This window comes from Neolamprologus multifasciatus, chromosome 7 (assembly GCF_963576455.1).
Source record: "Neolamprologus multifasciatus chromosome 7, fNeoMul1.2, whole genome shotgun sequence".
In the NCBI taxonomy this organism is placed as follows: Eukaryota; Metazoa; Chordata; class Actinopteri; order Cichliformes; family Cichlidae; genus Neolamprologus; species Neolamprologus multifasciatus.
In genome coordinates this window covers 61,777,311-61,799,832 of record NC_140445.1, presented here as the reverse complement: position 1 = coordinate 61,799,832, position 22,522 = coordinate 61,777,311, and the positions used below count along the sequence as shown (strand labels likewise).

At 38.5% G+C, this 22,522-nt stretch overlaps 1 protein-coding gene across 2 annotated transcripts in view; it reads left to right on the top strand.

Annotated features, from left to right (window-relative positions):
* The window catches only part of b4galnt4a (beta-1,4-N-acetyl-galactosaminyl transferase 4a), a 177,958-nt gene that overhangs the window by 142,351 nt on the left and 13,085 nt on the right, over nucleotides 1–22,522 (top strand). For both annotated transcript variants that reach the window (XM_085164822.1, XM_085164823.1), the window contains exons 8-9: nucleotides 3,705–3,783; nucleotides 19,813–19,879. In XM_085164822.1, coding sequence (XP_085020948.1) covers nucleotides 3,705–3,783; nucleotides 19,813–19,879 — 146 coding nt within the window. The remainder of the gene's footprint in view (nucleotides 1–3,704; nucleotides 3,784–19,812; nucleotides 19,880–22,522) is intronic.

Here is a 22,522-nt window from a genome sequence, read left to right as displayed (position 1 = left end):
CGCCTTAACGCCCACTCACATCCTGGGCCATCTGACCTCAGGAATTCGCATGATAAGGTGGGGCCAGGTTTCACAATGAACTCACCCGAAACTCTGGCTGATTGGGACCTACACCCAGTTTCACACCTTGGCTCAGGCGATTAGAGGATCATCAGGGGGTCCTTTTGTCCCTCTGTGGGGGGAAACTCCCACTAGGTTTATATCTGGGACTCTCCACCATTTGACCTTAGAACTGAAGAAGCTTCTCAGATGAGAGGTGAAACGTCTTCAAGTAACTTCAAGAAGTCCAGACGCTTTTCTTTGCAAGCTCCTTTGACTTCAGTGGGCTGGTTTCAGTCATTATGCAAATGTACTGTTTATAAGATTGAAACCTGCAGTCAGCTGAGACTGAAGAAGTCTCTTGGATGAGTGACGAAACGTTTCCACAAAACGCTACGTCCAGATGAACAGAATCAACTTCATGGAGATTTAGTCTGCAGAGATCTATCACAAGTATAGGCCTCTGGTCCTTCGTCTGGTTGGTTGAGCAGCATGTCCATAGGATCTTAACCCTGTTCTTCTCAACCACTTCTGTCAGTGTCTCCCATGGACGCTTTAGGACTTTTAGTTCATATGAGGCACAGATATTCCTGTACACTGTCCCAGCTTGCATCTTACACCCTGCTACAATGTGTTGGATAATCTCCGGGGTACCTTTGCACAATCTGCAACCTTGGTTCTGTCGGCTATGGCTACTGAAGCCTCCATGGATCTGATCCTTCGTTTGTTCTTCTACTCGCATGATCAAATACTCTGTGCTGTCCATTAGGCTTTCTCTAGCGAGTGGTAGGATTTCTTTATGTCACTTCCTCTGTCTGTCATTGGTACACCCCATGCAGTTTGGTTGTCCACAAAGCCATTCCTCTTCCTGTTCCTGTTATGTCTTCAGCTGCTTGAGACACTCTTGGAGCAGCTCATCTCAGGGGACTATCTTCATGATGTATTTATGGATGCATCCATATTTCATCCTGAATAGTGGCTCTGACACTCACTAATCCTCGCTCTCCCTCTTTCCATTGTTCATAGAGCCTCAGGGTGTTGGACTTTAGGTGGAGATCTCAGTGCATTGTGAGGAGTATTTGTGTCTTGATGTCAGTGGCATCTGTCTCCTCCTGTGACCATTTTATTATTATTATTATTTTTGTATTCCAGTTGCGTATCTGCTGACCAGTGGGTCATATGTATTGATGGCTTGGATCTTATTCCAGCCATTCAGCTGGCTTCTAAGAACCTGTCTTACCTCCTCTGAGGTATCTGTGCATCCTTATCATGATTCCTCTTGGGTATAGTGTCAAGGATCACATATAACAAAATTATTTCTGTTTGCTTGCTTTTCCCTTACATTTTTTTAAAATCACATCCATCCTGCTTTTGTCAGGTTATTTTCAATTCAAAACAAAGACTTCATCAAAGAAAATCAGTTTGTATTTGTGTTAGGAGACAAAAGGAAGGGAAAACATCAAAGAAAATAGTCACAGGAAACAGAAACAAAGAAAGATCTGAGCAAATCAGACGACACAAAAATGGCGGAGATGACTGCAGATAACGCCAGAAATCATAGGAGGAAATACTTATCACAGTCCACGCATGGATACATATGCATGATGACACTCATGTACATGTGTGTTTTGAGGGGTAATGGTGCGTTCAGCAGTGTTTTGGTGTCTCCCACGCAGTAACAGTTGGAGGCCTGTTATCCATGAAGTTTTTTTAAAACTGAAATATTGCATTGTCACCTTGTAAGAAAAAATATACCCAGTGAAACTTTAAATCAGTCCTCTACTTAGCCTAGCCAGGAGTTTCAGAGAAATACTGGAGCCTGCATAAGAGCAAAATATTAATTAATGCACAGCATCGATCGTGATTAATTTAGGAAATGAGGATTTTTATATTGTGGCTTACTGCCATTTTTTTTTTTTTTGCCTTCTTGCCTGTAGGACAGCATAAATCCACTTTTTATCAAATGAAATATTCTCAAATTTAAAGATTTGGTTGACCTCAGAACTGCGCAAACAATGTACAAAGCAGCAAATAAATCTTTGCCCCACAACATTCAGAACTTGTTCCAAATAAGACCAAATACTCATGACCTGAGAGGAATCCTTATCAGCAAGCCAGTAGTAAGGACAAATGTAAAATATCAGAGCATTACAGTCAGAGGAGTTAGTGTGTGGAACACCTGTACAGATGAAATCAAGACAAGTACATCAATACAAAAATTCACACGATTGTTCAAAAAAAATAAATTGCATGAATATAGGAAATCTTCCTCTCAGCGACTGAGTTGTCTCATTGTGTGTTTATTAAGGTGTTTGTCACATAGATATAAAACAAGCTCAGAGATTAAGCGGGTGTCATAGACAGGGTGATTAGTTTATGTAAAAATGTAGTTTGTTGTTGTTCTGGTTTACGTGCTGAAAATGGTTTTTATTTGTGTATGTTCAATGTGTTCGACTTGTACATAGTTAACCATGTATGATCAAATAATGTTGAATCCTGGATATGGATTTGTAAGCAATGAAATTTGAAATAAGGGGGTAGGAACAAGAAAAGTGTAAACTTCATCCTACTCCTTTTCGAGCACACGCATTCTGTAGACAAAGATATATACATGAAAACTTGATGATTTTTAAGTTTTGGGTTTTTGTTTTTTTTCTGTTGTTATTTCAATTATATTTGCATATTCGAAATAAAATTATATCTATCTATCATCTATCTATCATCTATCTATCTATCATTCTATCTATCTATCTATCATCTATCTATCATCTATCTATCATTCTATCTATCTATCATTTATCTATCTATCTATCTATCATTTATCTATCTATCAATCATTTATCTATCTATCATTCTATCTATCTATCATTTATCTATCTATCTATCATTTATCTATCTATCAATCATTTATCTATTTATCATTTATCTATCTATCATCTATCTATCATCTATCTATCATCTATCTATCTATCTATCATCCTATCTATCTATCTATCTATCTATCTATCTATCATCTATCTATCTATCTATCATCTATCTATCATCTATCTATCATCTATCATTTATCTATCTATCTATCATCTATCTATCTATCTATCTATCTATCATTTATCTATCTATCATCTATCTATCTATCTATCATCCTATCTATCTATCTATCTATCTATCTATCTATCTATCTATCTATCTATCTATCATCTATCTATCTATCTATCTATCATCTATCTATCATCTATCATTTATCTATCTATCTATCATCTATCTATCTATCTATCTATCATTTATCTATCTATCATTTATCTATCTATCATCTATCTATCTATCTATCTATCTATCTATCATCTATCTATCTATCTATCATCTATCTATCTATCTATCTATCTATCATTTATCTATCTATCATCCTGTCTATCATCTATCTATCATCCTATCTATCATCTATCTGTCATCTATCTATCTTATCTATCTATCATTTATCTATCTATCATCCTATCATCTATCTATCATCTATCTATCTATCTATCTTAGATAGATTAACCCTACATATATATATATATATATATATATATATATATATATATATATATATATACACATATACATATATATATGGTAATGTTCAATATCTAATAATATTAATTGCTCTTTCCTTGTTTCCCCTGTAGTCTGATCTCATCCAGACGATACTACTTTGAGATTCTCCACAAGCAGGATGACAAGGGCTCGGATCACGTAGAGGTTGGGGTAAGTGTACCTACCCCACTTCTGTGGTTTTGCCTCTCTGAGTACATCTTTTTCCTCACAATTATTTCGACTTCAGCAGTCTGAGTGTCTGTGTATGAAAATTGCTTCTGCTGTCTGGTGAAAACCTTGCCCTTTGACAGGAAAATTTCCATTTAGTTTTAACTTGTACCCTGCGTTTAACAGTGTCAGAGTAGTGACTGAATAGATAAAGAATGAAAGGAAACGTTTGAAGGCGAAAGGTAACCTTCACCTCCATTACTGTGTATTACTTTGCATTTCTTAGTCTTTCAGTGTATTCATCTGTCCACTTTAACTACAACTTTATCCAACACATGCCCAGCTTGTTGGTGCACTGGCTTTTCACTCACTTAAAATCTCTCTAACTGTTCTCTTTCCAGTCCTCCATCTGTCATCACTCTTCAGCTTTTTCTTTCTTTGCATCTTTACACTGTGCTTCTTTCACTTTGATTCTGCTCTGCACCATTTCTCACTCACTGGTTTTTCGCACCTCAGGCGAAGCGAAGAGATGAGTGAGGCTTAATTTCGAGATGAAGTTTCAAACGAGAGCCCGTACGCCTCGTGTGAGCTTGTACTTTGAGTAGGAAGGCGGATGATAAAAAGAGATCACTGCTGTGTGCGTATGGAATGAATCTTTTAATAAGCCTCAGGTTATCTTCATCACGGTGACCATTATAAGAGGAAGAACAGCAGCTGTACTCTTGGAGTTGAACTCTTCTTAAATAGAAGTTGTTTTTTTACCCTCAAGGTTAACAATTTGTTTTATTTTTTTTGCGCTTCTTTCTTTCTGTAGCCTCTGGTTGCTTTCCTCTAAATCAATTTTGTTACTTTCTGCATGATTGTATACTTTACTGTCCTGTCATATTTTTAGTTTCTAAGGTAATCACTTCCCATTTTGCTAATCATTACCACATTTGCTAGCAATGGCAAACACTAGTACACCAATGTTACCGAATGGTGCTCATAAAGTACAGTATTGTACTCTGATCTCTCCTTTTTTCAGTCTACTGGCAATATTTTCCCTGAGTTTCACACAAGCAGTTTGTTAAGTTATGATGTTTTGGGTCATTGATGTGAGTGTGTTATGAATATGCTGCCACTGAGTTGACAGTGAGAATAGTGGAGTATATTTGAGTTAAATCTGCAGAAATACAGTGTTGCCCTTTTTATTAGGCTACTGACTGCTACTCGTAAATTGAAGAAACGTGTGCCTCTGCAAAGGGATCCATCAATATATAGTGTTATGTATGCATTGTGGAGATATTTTAAGCTCGCTCATTCTTCTATTGTGTTTAGTCCTATTATTCCGCTGTTTAGGACAAGCATGGTGCTGCTTTAAATTAGCTGAGTAATTAATTGCTATTTCCAGGCATCAGGCGGGGGTGTTGTTTAGATAGCATGAGTTGCATCTCCTCACTGTGCTGTCATTTTGTGTCAGACGATGGTGGCATGCAGGCCGCCGTGCCGTTGCTGCCAGGGGTTCTAACTTAAATGGGGTATCGCCTGATGCAGAACTGTTTCTTCACTTGGCTTTAATTTGATTTTCACAGTCGGGTTTTTTTTTTTTCACCTGTGGCCAAACTTATGTGAACTGTAAATATACCGCACTAATCCACTGCTTTAAAGAAAATGGGAAATGTAAAACAAAAAGTGGACTGTTAAACACTTTAATGGAGCTTAATTTATGCCTGCAACAGTTAGCCAACCCTCGCAGTTCATGAAATAATCCCTAGAGGGAGGACTGTCATTGGCGCCCAGCGACTGCAGGAATCAACAATATGTTATCCTCATACCTGGCGTAGATCAAAAGGTTGAGGTAACTCCAGCAGCAGACAGACTCTAGCACAAGATTAAAAAGAGAATACCCTATCCAAGCAACTATATCATAGCTATTTGCAAGGAGCTATAAAGAAAATCCTATTAGTTTCTCACAGAGTGTTCTCTAGGGCATTACACATATTTTTTTTTGTTTTATATGAAATGTTAATTACACCATCTTCAAAACATGTATAGTATATGATTTAAAGCTAATCTGCTGAATTTTGTGGCTACGTCTAGTTGTGGTTACCGCTAGCAGCATACAAACGACAACAGAGACAAGGTTATTTCTTTCTTGATTTCATGTATTAGAAGAGATTAAGTAATTACTTGGAGATCAGCCTTCTGCAAAGTGGAAGAAGGGGAACAAAACGGTAATAGAATTAGGCATTAGACGGTAGATGTAGATGATGTAAAATGAAAGTAAAATGAAAGATGAGGAGAAATAAATTTGACCTGAAATATGAAGAAAAAGTAAGAAGAATGTATAAACGGTATGTGCTGAAAGCCCTTATCTGAAGTATTTCTATACTTTATGGCAGCGGTCCCCAACCCCCGGGCCTCGGACCGGTACCGGTCTGTGAGTCGTTTGGTACCAGGCCGCAAGAGATGAGGGTCAGGTGTGAAATGTATGGTTTTCAGGGTTTTTTATTGGTTTTCAGCGTTATTTTGTTATCGTTTTTATCGTTTACTCGGTTTTCCTTGGTCTTTTCACGTGTGTTATGAATAAATCTTATTTTTTTCGGTACCGGTACTAGTTTTATTTTGTTGTATTTATCCGCGACACCTTAAAGGCTGGTCCGTGAAAATATTGTCGGGCATAAACCGGTCCGTGGCGCAAAAAAGGTTGGAGACCGCTGCTTTATGGTATTCTTTCTTAACAGACTTTGCCAGTCATCCACATACAGGTAATGTGACTGTATCTACTAATGAATCAAGGCCACCTGGAAATCCATCTCTCTCTTTCCATTTCCTGTTCTTTCTTTTTCTGCCTGTTAGCCAAACATCCCATGAGGCCGTCAATGCGGGTTTCTACTAGTAGAAACAATTTAATGAAGCACGTAAAAGTTCTGCAGGAGCTCAAGATTGTGTGGAGGAATGTATGTGTAGTTGTGTGTATGCGTGGTGTGCCGGGTACACTGTCTTAGGAAAGCCCCTGTGTGTGATTTAACAGTGGAATACATTTCACACCTTGACAAAAATAGCAGATTTACCGTGACCATCCTAGAACAGCATAAGCCCAGGACTCACATAAATCCACTGGAACCCAGGCGCTCATTTGTTAAACAACAGATAGCGTGGATTCACAGCTCTATGTTCTGTGGGAAGCGGCGATTGTACGGCCAAAGGTGGACTCGTTCCTCTGGGGAATTTATTTCTCTAGTAGCGATTCCTCTGAAGAAATGAGGTGGAGTAAATAGTGAATAATGCACAAGCACAATCTGAACGCTCTGTTTTGGTTGGAAAATAAGAGAGAAAATCCTTGTTTTGCCTGCGTTGGCATCCTTCCATTTCATTGTGGGTACGATTTAGGGGAAATAGCTGCAGGGAGGTGGAACATAAACAGCATTAGAGACAGGAAGAGACAGGTTCAGAATTCACTATTCGTTCCTCAAGGGGGTGGAAACAACTTTGTGTTTAGGAAGAGCAGGACAATATCTCAAGCGACTGTTAACTAGTTCGAGTAAGTAGACACATTACCAACCCACATTTTAAGTGACTATTTCCTCTGCATGTGCGTACCTGCCTCTGTGTTTTCCTTCAGATAAATGTTTTTTAAAGTGATGGATTTTTTAAATGGAACGTGCGATATGACAGATGATTTAGTGAGCAGCAGTTTCATTAACTTTCCTAATTACCATCTGGATCTTTGTCAGTAAAACACAGAACCTTTCCACTCGCCTAATGGAAAACATCTATTGCTAGCACTGTGACAGAATGAAGGAAAGCTTTGGTCATTAAATGCTATAATTGAGAGAAAGAGTCGCAGGGAAAGGAAGAGAAGAAAGTTACGCCTTAATTAGCAATGGCAAGTTTATGGTCAGGCTGGGGTGAGGCATTTCAATGCAGGAATTTAGTGCCCACCAGTTAGCACACACGCCCATGTCTGCACACGCCCGTCAACCCAAACTCTGCACATGCTGCATTTATTCAGAGGCACAACCATCACACAAGCACATGCAGGCCTCTCAATGTCTGGCTTATGACTTCTCTTCGCCATATAAATCTGCAGTCCAAGCAAACTGTTGCTGCGTGTGTCTTTTCTGACAAAAGCTTTTTCTTATATCCTTTTTGTCCCATGTGTATATTTACATTTCTCTTTTTAAATAGGACATTTATTTTGAGATTCTGGATGTATATCAAATTAATTTCTTGTTTTGTGTTTTTCCAGCAAATTTAGTTTACAAATTCGGTACTCTATAATTGTTATTTGCCTCGTTGTGCAAGCCACCATATTGCAATCAGAACACAATTCCTTGTACAAAGACTTCGCTTGCAGAATTTTGAACACAGTAACAAATCAGGTCGATTTCTAGCAAACCAGTTAAAAATAAATAAAGAAAAAACAACTATATGTGCTACTGAAGATTTATCGGGGAACACAATATATGACCCTGGAAGAATAAACATTTTTAGGGATTTCTATGAAACTTTATATTCACCACAAATAAACCCGTCTAAAAATGAAATTGATTTGTTTCTTGACAACGTAAGTCTTCCAAAATTACTAGACAGTCAAGCAATGGCACTGGATTCACCACTGACGCCAGGTGAACTCCAGGAAGCCCTGATAAGTATGCCCAATAATAAGGCTCCAGGTCCAGATGGCTTTCCTGCAGAATTCTACAAAGAATTCTGGACAATTTTGGCACCAGTATTCCATGGAATGTTGCAGGAAATCGAGAAAAATGGCAGACTACCACCAAATATGAATTCTGCCAACATTAGTCTCCTGCTAAAACCAGGAAAACACCCTTTATTTCCCTCAAGTTATCGTCCAATATCCCTTATAAATGTAGACCTTAAAATAATCTGCAAAGCTCTCTCAAAGAGATTAGAGAAAATAACCCCCCTCTTAATTCATCCTGACCAAACTGGTTTCATAAAAGGTCGGCACTCCTCAACAAACACTCGTAGATTACTTAATTTAATGGATGTATATCAAATTAATTTCTTGTTTTGTGTTTTTCCAGCAAATTTAGTTTACAAATTCGGTACTCTATAATTGTTATTTGCCTCATTGTGCAAGCCACCATATTGCAATCAGAACACATTTCAGCTTTTGGCATCTTCACTTCAAGACATCATTTAGTGCATATGAATTTATGGAAAAATTGAGAACATCAATATAATATTTACCACACTGACAGTCTTTAATTGCTTGGGATCATAACACTCCCATGGTATTTGTCTTATTCTCAAGAGGACAGTATGAATGCATGTAAGTACAACTTAAATGATTGCAGGGCGATTCTTGCTCCTTATGAGGATTAAAATTGCACGATGTACATTCCTCTGTGGGAATCATTTATCTTTCTCATGATTGGGAAAATCAAACTGTATAGCCAATTATTATTCTCACTGTCAGTCTCATTACTAAAACCTCTGGACAGTCACTTACATGGGGTAAGCTCAGTGGGAATTAAAGCTGTTAGCAGAGCTAATCTTCGTATCTCTCTTCCCGTCTCGTATGTTGACTTTCATCTTGCCATCACGCAGATTCCATCAGACACATCCCAAAAAGCACCATCCCACACATGACACACAGTTTCAACATTAAAAAAGCTAACATGTAGGAAAAAGAACCCCCCTCCCTATGAAGAGTGGCTAAAGACTATGGCTACGAAAAAGTGACTCATGGTTTATTAGACAAATTGCATCAATATGATTGTATTTGGTCCCCCTTTACAAGCTGGCTTTCTGTAACTTGAAGAACAGAGGAGTAATGACAGAGTGGTGGTGTGGGGATTGGTGTGCGAAGAAAGGATAGGATAACTTCCCTTTGTTTTGGTTTGTTGTTGTTTTTTTTGTTGTTGTTGTGTTTTGTTTTTTTGGGGGGGGTTTTGGGGTTTTTTTTTTTGTTGTTGTTGTTGTTTTTGTTTGTTTGTTTTTTAAACAATTTATTTATGTAGTTATCCTTAAGTTCTGTTATTGAAGTTTAAAATGAAATAAATAAAAATTGTTGATGACAAAAAAAAAGCTAACATGTAGCGCTTTGTCACCCACATTCATGTTTAATTTCATTAGCTTATGCTACCTTTTATACTCGCTTACCAACTGCTTCTCTGTCCCTCTACGTCTTGTGAAAACACTGTTTTATGTGGGAAAGTGAACAAACTATCTTTAGAATTTTTGTCCTTTATCAAAAGATGAAGGAAGAAATCTCTGTATATGTTTGTTCTTTGCTTTTCTTGACAACCATCAACCTAGTCGATTTCACACTTGCAAGGACATTAAGTTTGTGGGCATTAGAGTGAAGAATTCACACATTTTGGGTAAAAGTTGTCTTTTTATTACAGCTCCAGTCTGTGGTGGGAGGGGCTTACACACAGTGAAATGGAGAGTAAAGGAGACTGAGTAATGGAGCCATAATTGACAACAAGACATAGATTTTCGCACTGAGCTGAAATGATTAAACTATTAATAATTTGTGTGGGGTGTGAACCCCTCATTTTTAGATGGTTGTTGATAAAGTGTCACATTCGGCTGTGTAGAAAATGGAGACAGAGGACCCGAACGCAGGACTCGCAGATAGACCGAGAAAGTGCACAGTGTTTATTATAAGACTGGATGAACTTAACATGAATGACTGAACTAGACAGGAGACAATGATGAGGGCTGAGAGAAACTGAGGGCTTAAATAGACTGGATAATGGGGATGACTGGAAACAGGTGAGAACACAGCTGGGATAAATTTAACTAATGAAACAGAGGAAGTAGAACTAAAGCTAATGTGCACAGACAGATGACTGACACAGGCTATGTCCACACGTACACGGGTATTTTTGAAAACGGAGATTTTCCGTTTTCGTTTTAAAAAATAATCCCGTCCACACGTAAAGGCAGAAATGAAGGAAAACGCTGCTAGGAATATGCCAAAGCAGCAGGTGGCGCTATATTCCTAACCGTGCAGAAATGTTGGCCAATCAGAAGTCTAGAAGCCTCGGTGGGAAAAAGTAAACAAAGCTGGGGCATAGAAGCAGAACCGAGTCCTATGTGTGGAGGGACAGTAATTGTGTGTGTATATGTAAGCATTTAAACACTGCAGAGAGTAAAATTAACAGTAATAGTATCGTAGAAATTCATTTCACCGAAACAATAACGTGGCGCATAGTGTGACGTCAAAAAAAGGCGCACACCTTTGACCCTGCGTTTTCTGCATTTTCTCTGGTTTTCTCGTCCACACGTAAATGCAAAAATGGAGTTTTAGAAAATATCCACCCTGGCCGGAGTTTTAAGAAACGCAGTTTACGTGTGGACGAAAGGTGCAAACGCATAGAAAAATCTGCGTTTTCAAAAATACCCGGGTACGTGTGGACATATAAAACGGGAAACAGGCATGGAAACTAAACAATGACAAAATGATCAACAGAAAGTTTTAAACTTCTTTCTGCCTGTTCCCTTTAAACAAACATTGTGCAAGCTGAATGAAACTGTATATGCATATTCCATTTTATGTATTAGAATTCTGTTTAGAAACAGATTGTTTTTAATTTGTATGTAACTATTTGATTAGTTCAGAGTTTTCACACCTGTTGCGCTCACTGAGTCATTCATGTCTTGTCTTTATTGCTTTGGTCTTTTCTAGTAAACATTTTTTAATCCAAATTACCTGCACACCCATTTTTATTCATCTTTCTTTATGTAGCTGCAGTGTGAACAAGGGGCTGGGTTTTTTTTGTCATGCACATTTGCCTTGATTTGATACCTGTGCGATTTTTAGTGTGACTAACTAGTTTCCCCTCAGAGCACACATTGAATCGCTGTAGACACAATCACTACAACATCCCCGTAATTGCTATGGATATTGGACTCATTTGTCTATTGGAAATGTCTGGTCTAAGAGACTTTGGTTAATGTATAATTCAACTGAGAAAATTAAACACCCCGTCTCTGTATCCACCTCTTCATCTCCCTTTGAATGTTGTCCCTTCATCCCCAGGCAAAACAAGATGATATGACGTGGAGAAACAAGCCACTGTTTTCGTGTCACTGACTGGGAATGGAAAGTGGCATTTATCCTCTAGAATGTAAATGTTTAGCTCTGTTTACTTGCCAATTGAAATAAGAGTAGAATCATTCATGGGCTTAAATCTTTGTTTTCATGGTTTTTAGTGTTTTACTTCGTTTTTTGGCTGTCTGCATCCTGGTCAGCTTTCATTTTATGAAGTTTGTGCAACAGTATCAGCAAAGCATCAACATACCAGCAGTCCTTTGTTTCTGCTGTGCTCTGTTGGGGAGATATTTGTTCAGAGCCTGTCAGGAGTCTCTCCTTGATGCTCTGCTGCCAGGCGCTTGTCAATGGGCAGCGCCACAGCTCCACAGTACTTTCAATTACTGCCAGTGTTAAAATTCACACTTTCTCTCTTCCGACCAAAGCAACTTTTCTTGCATCTCATCAGTATAGGTAATATTTCCTTTCCTTTCACCTCACATATGATCCCTCTGCTTCCAACGCACTTGTGTCATTATTAAAATTACATCTTTCATTGTTAACATTTAAAACATTTACAGGAAATTATGAAGGCTACTCCAGGAAAACTAAAACATGTGGTGTAGACACAAAATATGTTTAAAAATTAAATACATTTGTTTAAAAGTCACGTTATGTGTAACAAAAAATGAAACCTGCACTATTTAATACATTTCCATGAGACTCGTATTCGTATTAATATTATCATTTTTGGCTTGTTAGCAGCCTGCCAGTCTCAGTGCAGTCGTAGTTGCTACGGGCAAACGGTTGTCTGGCAACAGAAACACAGTCAGGTCAATGAAAGCACCTGTGCTTTGTTTTGGCTTTCATTCAAACTTGTAACAAATGGTTTGTCAGGTTTATTAATTATCGTCCTAATAGGAAGAATTACGTCTGTTTCTTTTACTTCAGTAATAAAAACCAAGCTTTCTCGTACTATATAAGAGCCTGAAAAGAATGCACAGCGTGATTTCAGAGCTATTTTCCTAATGCATATAATAGGGCCTGCTTACCACAGCCTTTTTCTTGAGCTGCTTTCGTCTCCATCCATTTATGATTAAATTATAACCCTGGGCAGTTAACAAAGGACACATAAAAACAAACAAGCCTTCCTAAGATAATATATTATTTACCATCCTCTATCTCTGTTCTAGCCTTGACCCATTTCTCAGTGCTTTCTGTCTGACAGTTCGACTTGGACAACAATCAATGTATGTTATTGTAACCACTTATGTTACATCATATTAGGTCATTTGCATATTTAAACAACAAGTGATTATTTAAAATTGCATGACAAAAAATTGCATGGTGGGATGACAGGTGTTTACTTTAATTACACAAGTATTATGTAGAATTGGTAATGTTTAATAGGCATTGATCTGTAAATAACTGGATATGAGTAACTTTAGCCTATTACATTATATCAGAATAATTATAAGAAACTTAGTTTTAAATAGCATTAATATCACTTTGACCTTCAGATCAATCTTTTGAACTCAGAGAAGAGGTCAGAGGTTAAATGTGGCATGACATATAAAATCTTTATACAGCGCTTTTTATATGTTGACAGTACACACCACAGTTAGAAGGTTTTTAATCAATTTTCAAACAATAAATCATTGAGTTAATCTTGAAGACCTCGGTAGATGTAAACCAAATTTTCATGGATTGTTTATGTGACTCCATTCTACACCTCTACAAAGTTTGATCAGAATACATGTAAAACTTTTCGAGCTATTGTATTTATAGGCAGAATGATGCCTATGAATACAAATTCTACCAAAAACATTAAATCCTTCGGTGGAGCTAAGATTTGCAAATTTCATAAACCAATATTTTATTTACAATAGAATATAGAAAACATATCACATGTTTAAACTGCGACATTTTACTACTTCATGAAAAATGTTAGCTCATTTGGAGTTTGATGACAGAAACATGTCTACACACACCCAACTCTGGAACACGGGGCAACGGAAAGCTGGAAAAGGAAACTGTGCTCAAAAGAAACAGCTGGAGGAACATTTTGCAGAGGATTAGGTTAACTGGCAACAGGTCAGCATCATGTTAGAGTATAAAATAGTATCTTAGAGAGGCAGAGTTAGTACTATAGATGGGTCTGAGGATCACCAGTCTGCAAAACACTGTGTCTACTAATTGTGTGCCAACTTCAGGATAATGTTCCATGATGTAAAATTGCAAAGACGTTGAATGTCTCATCTTCTGCAGTACATAATAACATCAAAAGATAAGGAGAAACTGAAAAATCTTTCTGCACAAGGGACAAGGCCGAAAATCAATATGGGACTTCAGACCCTGTGATCTTCAGGGCATCAGGCAGCACTGCATTAAAAACAGCCATGACCCTGTCGTGGAAATCACCGCGTGGGCTCAGGGTCACTTCCAGAAATCGCTGTCTGTGAGCAAATTCACTGTGCCATCCACCCATGCTGGTTAAAGCTCCATCATGTAAAGGTCGCTTAAACTGTCAAATGAATTGAAATTTGAAATTCTTTTTTGAAAACATGATCGTCACATCTTCCTTGACTAAAGAAGAGTTATAAGCAGTCACTTCAAAAGCCTGTGTATTAGTGCCTATGGAATTGGCAACTTGCACATCTGGTTAAGGCACCATCAGTGCTGAAAGTTATGTACAGGTTTTAGAGCAGCATATACTCCAATCAAGACTGCGTTTTTCTTTAGGGAAGTCCTTGCATATTTCAGCAAGACGCTGCTAAACTGAATAGTCCAACTATTGCAAGAGAATGGCTTTGTAGTAGATGAGTGCCGAACTGGCTTTGCATGCATTCAAGAATACATCATGAAATGAAAAATTATGACAAAGAAGACCCAGGACTGCTGAACAGTGAAAAGAATGGGATAACATTCATCCTCCAACAGTCCAGCAAACTGGTCTGCTAAGTTCCCAGATGGTTACAAACTGTTGTTAACAGAAAAGAGGATTAAACATAATAGTAATCTTTTTTTTTTAGATATGTTGCCACCATCAAATTTAAGTGAGCTAATATTTTTTTAATTTACAAATTTCATATGCTTCCTGTGGTTCATAAGATTTGCAAATCATTACATTTTGTGTTTATTTTACACATCATCCCAACTTTTTTGGAATTGGGGTTGCAAATAACATCAGAGTAGTCGCGGTCTCTTCTTGCCTTTTCCCCTAAGGCAGGCTTCATCAGGCTTGTTAACATCTGTCTTGTTCTGCTGTGTACGACATGGAGGAAACGAGAGATGAGCTATACAAAGAACACAATGAACCTCTCTGTCCTCAGTCGAACAAATGGAAATTGACAGCCTTTTAAATGTACCAAGGTGAGCTAGTACTAGCATAAAAGTCATTATTCGCGAGAATAAATCAAACAAATAAAGTCCTTAATTTCTGTTAATTTTATTTGACCGCAAATCTCAAGTGGTTTGTATGTAAACTTGAAGCAGTCAGTTATTTTCATTATGTCGTTTCTACTTATGTGTCACATTAACAAAACAACTTTTTAATCGATAGAGCGTTGAGCAGCCAGCAGTCAGTCTTCTCAGAAGCAATAAACTCCTAATAATTTAATGATAAAAACAAATAACAAAAGCTGTGTGTGTTATTCGGTTTGGTATCAAACCACACACTAGGAAGGATTAAAACCCTCTTTTGATCATCAGATTGAAAACAGAATCAAACCTTTATATATCAGTCGGTGGTCTAGCCTGTGTGAAACAACACTGCCCGTTGTTCATTGTCATTTTGTTTCCACTCTTGGTACTTTTTATTATTTCCCCTTGGATATTGATTTTTTTTCCTCCCCCTTTCTTTTGAACTTGCAGAGCTAGTGAGCGCACCTCTGCTTTTTCCTGCTGTTTCCCGTCAAAGGTGTTTTAAAGTAAACACACCTGTACACACAAGACACACTACATTTACGCTTTCATAAAAGATGCCGTGTGTCTCCGCACACGCACACGCACACTCGCTGGGTTGGAGGAATTCATTAGCAAATATATGAGGTCAGCCGATGAACAGAAGTTCACATATTTAGAAAACGGGCCCTGCAGGGGCACAAGTGTTGTGTGCCTCATCGTCACTTAAGGCTGATGACACATCAGCGGCGCTGTGCTCCACTGAGCTCTGGAAAGGGTTGTGTTGACATTCTTCCTAAACGCGCTGCTGAAACGCGCTCCGAGCCACGAGTCAAAGCATCGACTGTCATTGTCTCTTATTTTAAATTTCACAACATCTTTCGCTTGCAGCTTTGACCTGTAAAGCTGAGCCATTTTGAATTGCATTTCTTTGGCGAAAACAAACGTGTCTGTTGTTTTTTTGTTGTTTTTCATTATACACTCCAGAAATGCAGCTACGCAGTTACAGCCTACAGTGAAACAAAGTGGCGAGACGCAGAAAAAGAGCTCCAAAATAAGACTGTGACATGTGATTAAAAGTAATGCGAAAAAGGAAGTAAACCTTGAAATAGGATTGATTTATGTATTTTTTAGTGTTGAATGGATGATCACTCGAGTTTTGCTGTGTGTTCTGGCGTGTAAGAATAACAAAGGTTGGCTGCATTTCACACTGAATATGTGGTGTCCACTTTTTTTTTTGTCCCTCCTGGAGTTGGGTTGTGGAGCCTTCTGGCTTGACCTTGAAGACGATCACCCTGAAATGACAGCAAGATAGTGAAGCCTTTGCTGGCCTGCTGGGCCACCCCCTGGTGCTTTTCTGCATGATGTTACCCTGTGTCCTTATTTATTGTTCTTTAATGCACTACATGCACTTCTGCGGTTATGTGTGTTTCTGAAACAATGCTTTATTGGCGTGTATCATTTGCATACAGTATACAGTGCTGTGAAAAAGCATTTCTGCCTTTCTGATTTTGTACTTTTTGTATATATTTAAAAGTTTTAGATCAACAACATATTTTAATAATAGATAAATATAACCCGAAGAAATACAAAGTGCTGTTTAAATGGTGATTTTATGGGGGTTTTTTTTCAATATATTTTTATTGATTTTATAATTGAGCAGCATACAACAATCACCTTCAAAAGAACACAATAGAAGGTGGACGGCAAGTCGACAAGGTGGTAATACAGCATACATAAATGTTAAGACAGAGTATATTTCACTTAAGTTTATCCATCAGGCTAATGACTGGTTGCCAAATCTTATAAAACACACTCTCTCGGTTAGACAAGGTAAACCTGATTTTCTCCAGATGGAGTACATTTCCAAATTCTCTCAACCACATTTCGAAGGTAGGAGGTTTATCAGACTTCCAGCTGAGAAGTATCAGCTTTCTAGCCACAAGAGTAGTCATTGACACAACCTGCGTCTCTGTCTTGTCCCTTGCCCATCCCGGTTCAGACACCCCGAATAATGCTGCAAAGGGGGTACATGGGACCTCCCTGCCAATGGCTTTGGTCAGAAAATCAAACAAATGATTCCAAAAAAGCTGTAGTTTTTGGCATTGAAAGAAAAGGTGAGATAAAGTTCCTCGACCACTTGAACACTTAACACAGAGGGCTGAAACGTTCTTATATATTTTTTCCACTTTAGTGGGAGAAAAATGCAACCTATACACAACCTTAAATTGGATCAGACAATGTCTAGCATTTATAGAACTACAATATATATTCTTAATGCACTCTTGCCAAAGATCATCAGTAACATCCACCCCCAGTTCTTCCTGCCACTGCTCCCTAAAAGTATCAGATGAAGGACTGTATATATCTAGTAAGGCCCTGTAGTGATTTTATGTTTTAAGGGGAAAAAAAATATTCAACCCTCTAGTGTGTCTGAATTAAAACACTTCTGCAAAGGAGAGTGGGCCGAAAACTTCTCCACAGCCTTGTCAAAGACTCATTGGTAGTTATCGGAAATGCTTGACGCTTGCAGTTCTTGCTGCCAAAGGTGGCAGAACCAGTTATTAGGTTAAAGTGATAAATGGTAAATGGACTGGTACTTATATGCACTTTTCTACTCAATTTGAGCACTCGAAGTGCTTTCTTACTCCGAATCTCATTCACACGAATGCTTTTTTTTCTATGCCTAAGCACTTTTAACTTTCAACTTGGGGTTCTGCATCCTGCCCGAGGATACGTCAACATCCAGGTTCTAGGAGCCAACTTTATTTAAAAGCTGAGTTTTTATTTATCTGGGTTAATTTTGCCAAATATGTGACATAAATATATGTTCTATCCTTAGAAGGCATGGGATCTCATTTCATTGTTATGCCGATGACTGCCAAATTTATTTGCCACTAAAACACAAGGATGGCATCTCCATAAAACCTCTCTTGACATGTCTAGATGAAATTAAAGCTTGGTTGGCTCTAAACTTTTTAAATTTTAATGAAAAGAAAACAGAAGTGTTGGTGTTTGGACCCAGTGGTCCCTGTGAGTCCTCCTCTGTTGTTTTAGGATCCCTGGAAGTCTATTTTAAACCTGTTGGTACTGACCTTGGTTTTAAGTTGGACAGTGATTTTAAATTGGACAACCAAATCAGAGCAGTGGTGAAGTCCAGTTTTTATCATTTAAGGCGACTGGCAAGAGTAAAATCTTTTCTTTCGAGGCAGCATCTTGAAACAGTGATCCATGCTTTTATTTCTTCCCGCCTGGATGACTGTAACTCACTTTATGTGGGGGTCAGTCAGTCATTGCTCTCACGTCTGCAGCTGGTTCAAAATGCGGCTGCACGACTCCTAACAGGAACTCGAAAAAGAGAGCATATAACCCCCGTGCTAGCCTCTCTGCACTGGCTGCCTGTGTCTTTTAGAGTTAATTTTAAACTTCTTATGTTTGTTTTTAAATGCCTTCACAGTCTTGCCCCGCCTTACCTCTCTGAGCTTCTTCATCCCCACATACCCTGTCAGTCTCTCAGGTCAGCTGACCAGCTGCTCCTGGAGGTACCGAGATCCAGGAGGAAGCACAATAGAGAAGGACAGGGCCTTCTCTATTGTGGCTCCAAAATTATGGAATAATTTGCCCATACACGTTAGAGAGGCCCCTTCACTGTCCACTTTTAAATCACGTCTTAAAACCCACTTTTATTCCTTGGCTTTTAACCTCAGCGAGACTTAGTTTCTCTTTTAATTGAAGTAGTTATTTAATGAGTTCACTCTTCTTTTATTTGGTTTTTACTTATATCTTATGTAATTTTATTTTACAGTTCCAATGTACAGCACTTTGTGTCAGCTGTGGTTGTTTTAAAGTGCTTTATAAATAAAGATGATGATGATGATGATGACAAATAGCCAGAAAAAAAGCAACAAATACGGTAGAGGGAGAAACACTGTTTCGCAGCACTGTAGATGTTGTAAATGCCTTTCAAATTTCAGAAGTTGGTGCTACACTCAGCGCTTCATTTGTGATAAAATGCCCTAAAATCCAAAACAGTGTGCATTTATTTATGCCGTGCATACACTGGGGGCATTTCCATAAGCCTGAGGAGAGTGTTTATATTTGTATTCTCAAGCTGAGGGTTGGAAAATGACCTGTCTCCTGTGATTATATCCTTGGTAACTAGAAGTGACGAGGTAATTGTGAAATCTATTTAAAAGAATTGTAGCTTGCCTCTCTGTCTCTTTCTCATCCCCTTTTTATTTCTCTCTCTCGCTGCTGTTTTCAGGTCATTACTACATCGTTTTTCTACACCTACTCATCCCCGTCTTATCCATACAGCCATGTTGTCTCTTTGTTCATGGTCTATTTTCTTTGTTTCTCGTTCTCCTCTCGTTTCCTTTCCTTGCTTACACCTTTTGTAAGGATGTATATGTCCTACATTCTTTATTCTGTTTCCTCTTCTGTCTCCAACTATGTGTGTTTATACAAAAAGCCCGCTTCAGATCGATCCTGTGATGTTGTTGAGATCAATAACACAGTGTCACAGCTCAGGCAGCAAAGAGTGATGGACGATTTCTGCTCGCCGTATACTTTGAACATGTTGGCATTTACTTTTCTCGCTCAGTCCCTTTTCTCTCACTCTCTGCTCTCACACGCAGTGGCGTCCGTTCCTGCCTGGTCTGAAATATGAAGTGATAGACTCGGCCTACATCTCCCTCTACACAGGTAAGAGCAATTCATCAAATTCATGTCATCTTGTCGTGGAATCGAATCATTTCATGATTAATTTTTTTGTATTTATTGGCATTTACACACTGCACTTTGTTAATAGAAAATCTGCTGAAAATGCTCAGCTGAGAGCTTGCCAAAAGGAAAGGCTCAATCATGCCATAGAAACAACCTATTTAAACCAAAATGTTCTTCTGTGGGTTCACTGCAGATGTCAGTTTGAGAACGCAGCATGTATTCCCTACGTGCGGCTAAAGAGAAGTTTCAGGATCTAATAGATGATCTATTTTCTTCCATAGGTGTCATTCTTAGCAGAAATGAGAACACTATCTCCAGAGTAGATGTCTAACCTTTATAGCTCCAAGAATAGTAATGTGTCACAAAGCTTCGGCATCGTTAACAGGGGGGAAATGCCAGCTGCACGGAAAACGATGTGTGGAGTTGTCATCTTGGGCAAAGCTGCAGTGTTATGTGGATGCATGCCAAATCCTGTCTTCTTGTTTATGACAAGCTGTGACAGAGAGGAATGAAGCCTCGTACCATATATGAGGTCACCTGCTGGATTCGAGCATTACCATCTCCTCATCTGTCTCCCGTCCTCCACCCATCCCTTCTCCTCCCTCAGTTGTTTTTTCCATTCACTCACTCTGGAAATTATTTAATAATCCTTCCTGTTTGAGCAAAAACATGCATCTCTTTGCTCTGGGACACCAGTTAAAGTTGTAGGACTTGTTGCATTGTATAAGTGGAATACTTGCACATATATTTAGAGATATTTTCAAGCTATTTTTATGTCTTTCATTGTGCCTCGCTTCCCTCTGCTCATGCGAGTGTTTTTCTGTCTATAGTTTCAAAATAATTTCTTACTGGCGCAACCCGAATTGGAAGCTCCATTTGTGTAATAATGCCACAGATTATGTTTTATTATTTAAGTGAAAAAACACCAAAGATGCAGTCAACTTAGTTAAGATAACTCTTTATTGTCATTGCACTGTCATACATAGTACAGTAGTACGATGAAATTGGAAAACTGTCCTACGTCGGCACTACATATAACACAACACGACAGATATGACACATCACAACGCAACACAAACAACACAACACAGTATATTAACTTAGGATTGAAATTATTTTGGTAAGTTAAAAATAAAATGCACACAGAGCAAGTCCTACAGAATGAACTGAAACTTTTGTTGCCTCAAAATGAGGTGGTTTTGTGAACTTTATCACGTTAATTATGACAAGTTTACACCCTTTACAGCATTTTTATAATGAAATTAAATCCCATTAAGGCACTAGGAGTTTGGTTTGATAACTCCTTATAGTCTAAAACACAAGCAGTGTCAGTCAGCTGCACACTTTAAAAACAAAACAAAACAAAAAACCCAGTATAAACTACTGATTACTACAGTGTACAACCTGTTTTGTAAATTCCCTGTTAACATCTGAATTCTATCTTAAATTGCTCATCTCTTTTAACTATATTTAAGAAAATGTAAGTACAAGTTGATATTAACTTAGTAATAAAAAAGAAGAATAAGTGTATGTGTATTGCACATTAATTATTATTGCACCTTGTTATAAATATAAATATTATTATTGTTATTGTTTTAAACATTGTTACCTCGCCCCTAAAAAAGTCCAGGGAGGTAGCCAATCAGGTCAGCTATTTGCATTGATCAGGGCTGTTGCCCTGTTGTAAAAGCTGTCCTTGAGTCTATTTGTTCAGGACCTCAGCAGCCTGAACCTCCTGCCAGACGGCAGCGGCTTAAACACCCGGTGTCCTGGGTGTGTGCAGTCCCGTAGGATGCTGCGTGCCCTCCTGAGACAGCGAGTGCTGTACAGGTCCTCCAGGGAGGGAAGAGGATGTCCAATGATTTTTGGGCCATATTGATGACCCTCTGGAGTGCCTTTCTCTGTGCTGTGGTGCAGCTGGAGAACCACACACCAATGCAATATGTCAGCACACTTTCAATGGAGCAGCGGTAGGAGACGGTCAGCAGCTCCTTCTTCAGGTCCATTTTTCTGAGGATTCTCAGAAAATGGAGACGCTGTTGGGCCTTCTTTAAGACCGCAGAGGTGTTAGAGCTCCATTGGAGGTCTGTGTCTATGTTGCTATAAATGTGTAAAGTTAAACAAGAATTTTTTCTTTGGTTTCCTTTGTTTTTGTTGCAAAGATCCACCTCAATATCTCTGCTGCACATAAATGAACGCTGTGGTTTTGATAATAATACAAATATATGAAAAATGATGCAAATTTTTCACAGGAAGAAAAAGAGGTTCCATTGTTTTGCTGATCAACGAGCCCATTAGTCAACATTTGCGAGACTTGTGTGTAGTAAAAACCAGCAATGTGATCAACAGATATCTTATTGTTTGGGGGAAAAAAGGGAGAAAGATGGTGGACACAATTCACCCTCCTGAGGATAAAAATTATGCTGACCACCCTGCTAATTATAAAGCACTTCTCCCATCAGGCATTGCCACTGACATGCCATTAATCACGCGTGCGCTCTCCTCCTACCCTGTTATCGATTGGTATAATTATGACTCGGCTCTGTTCTGCTTTTGTTTGCTTCAACTTTTTTCCGATCCTTCACTTCAGCTTTTGTTAGTGTTCTCCTCCTCTTCCTCTGC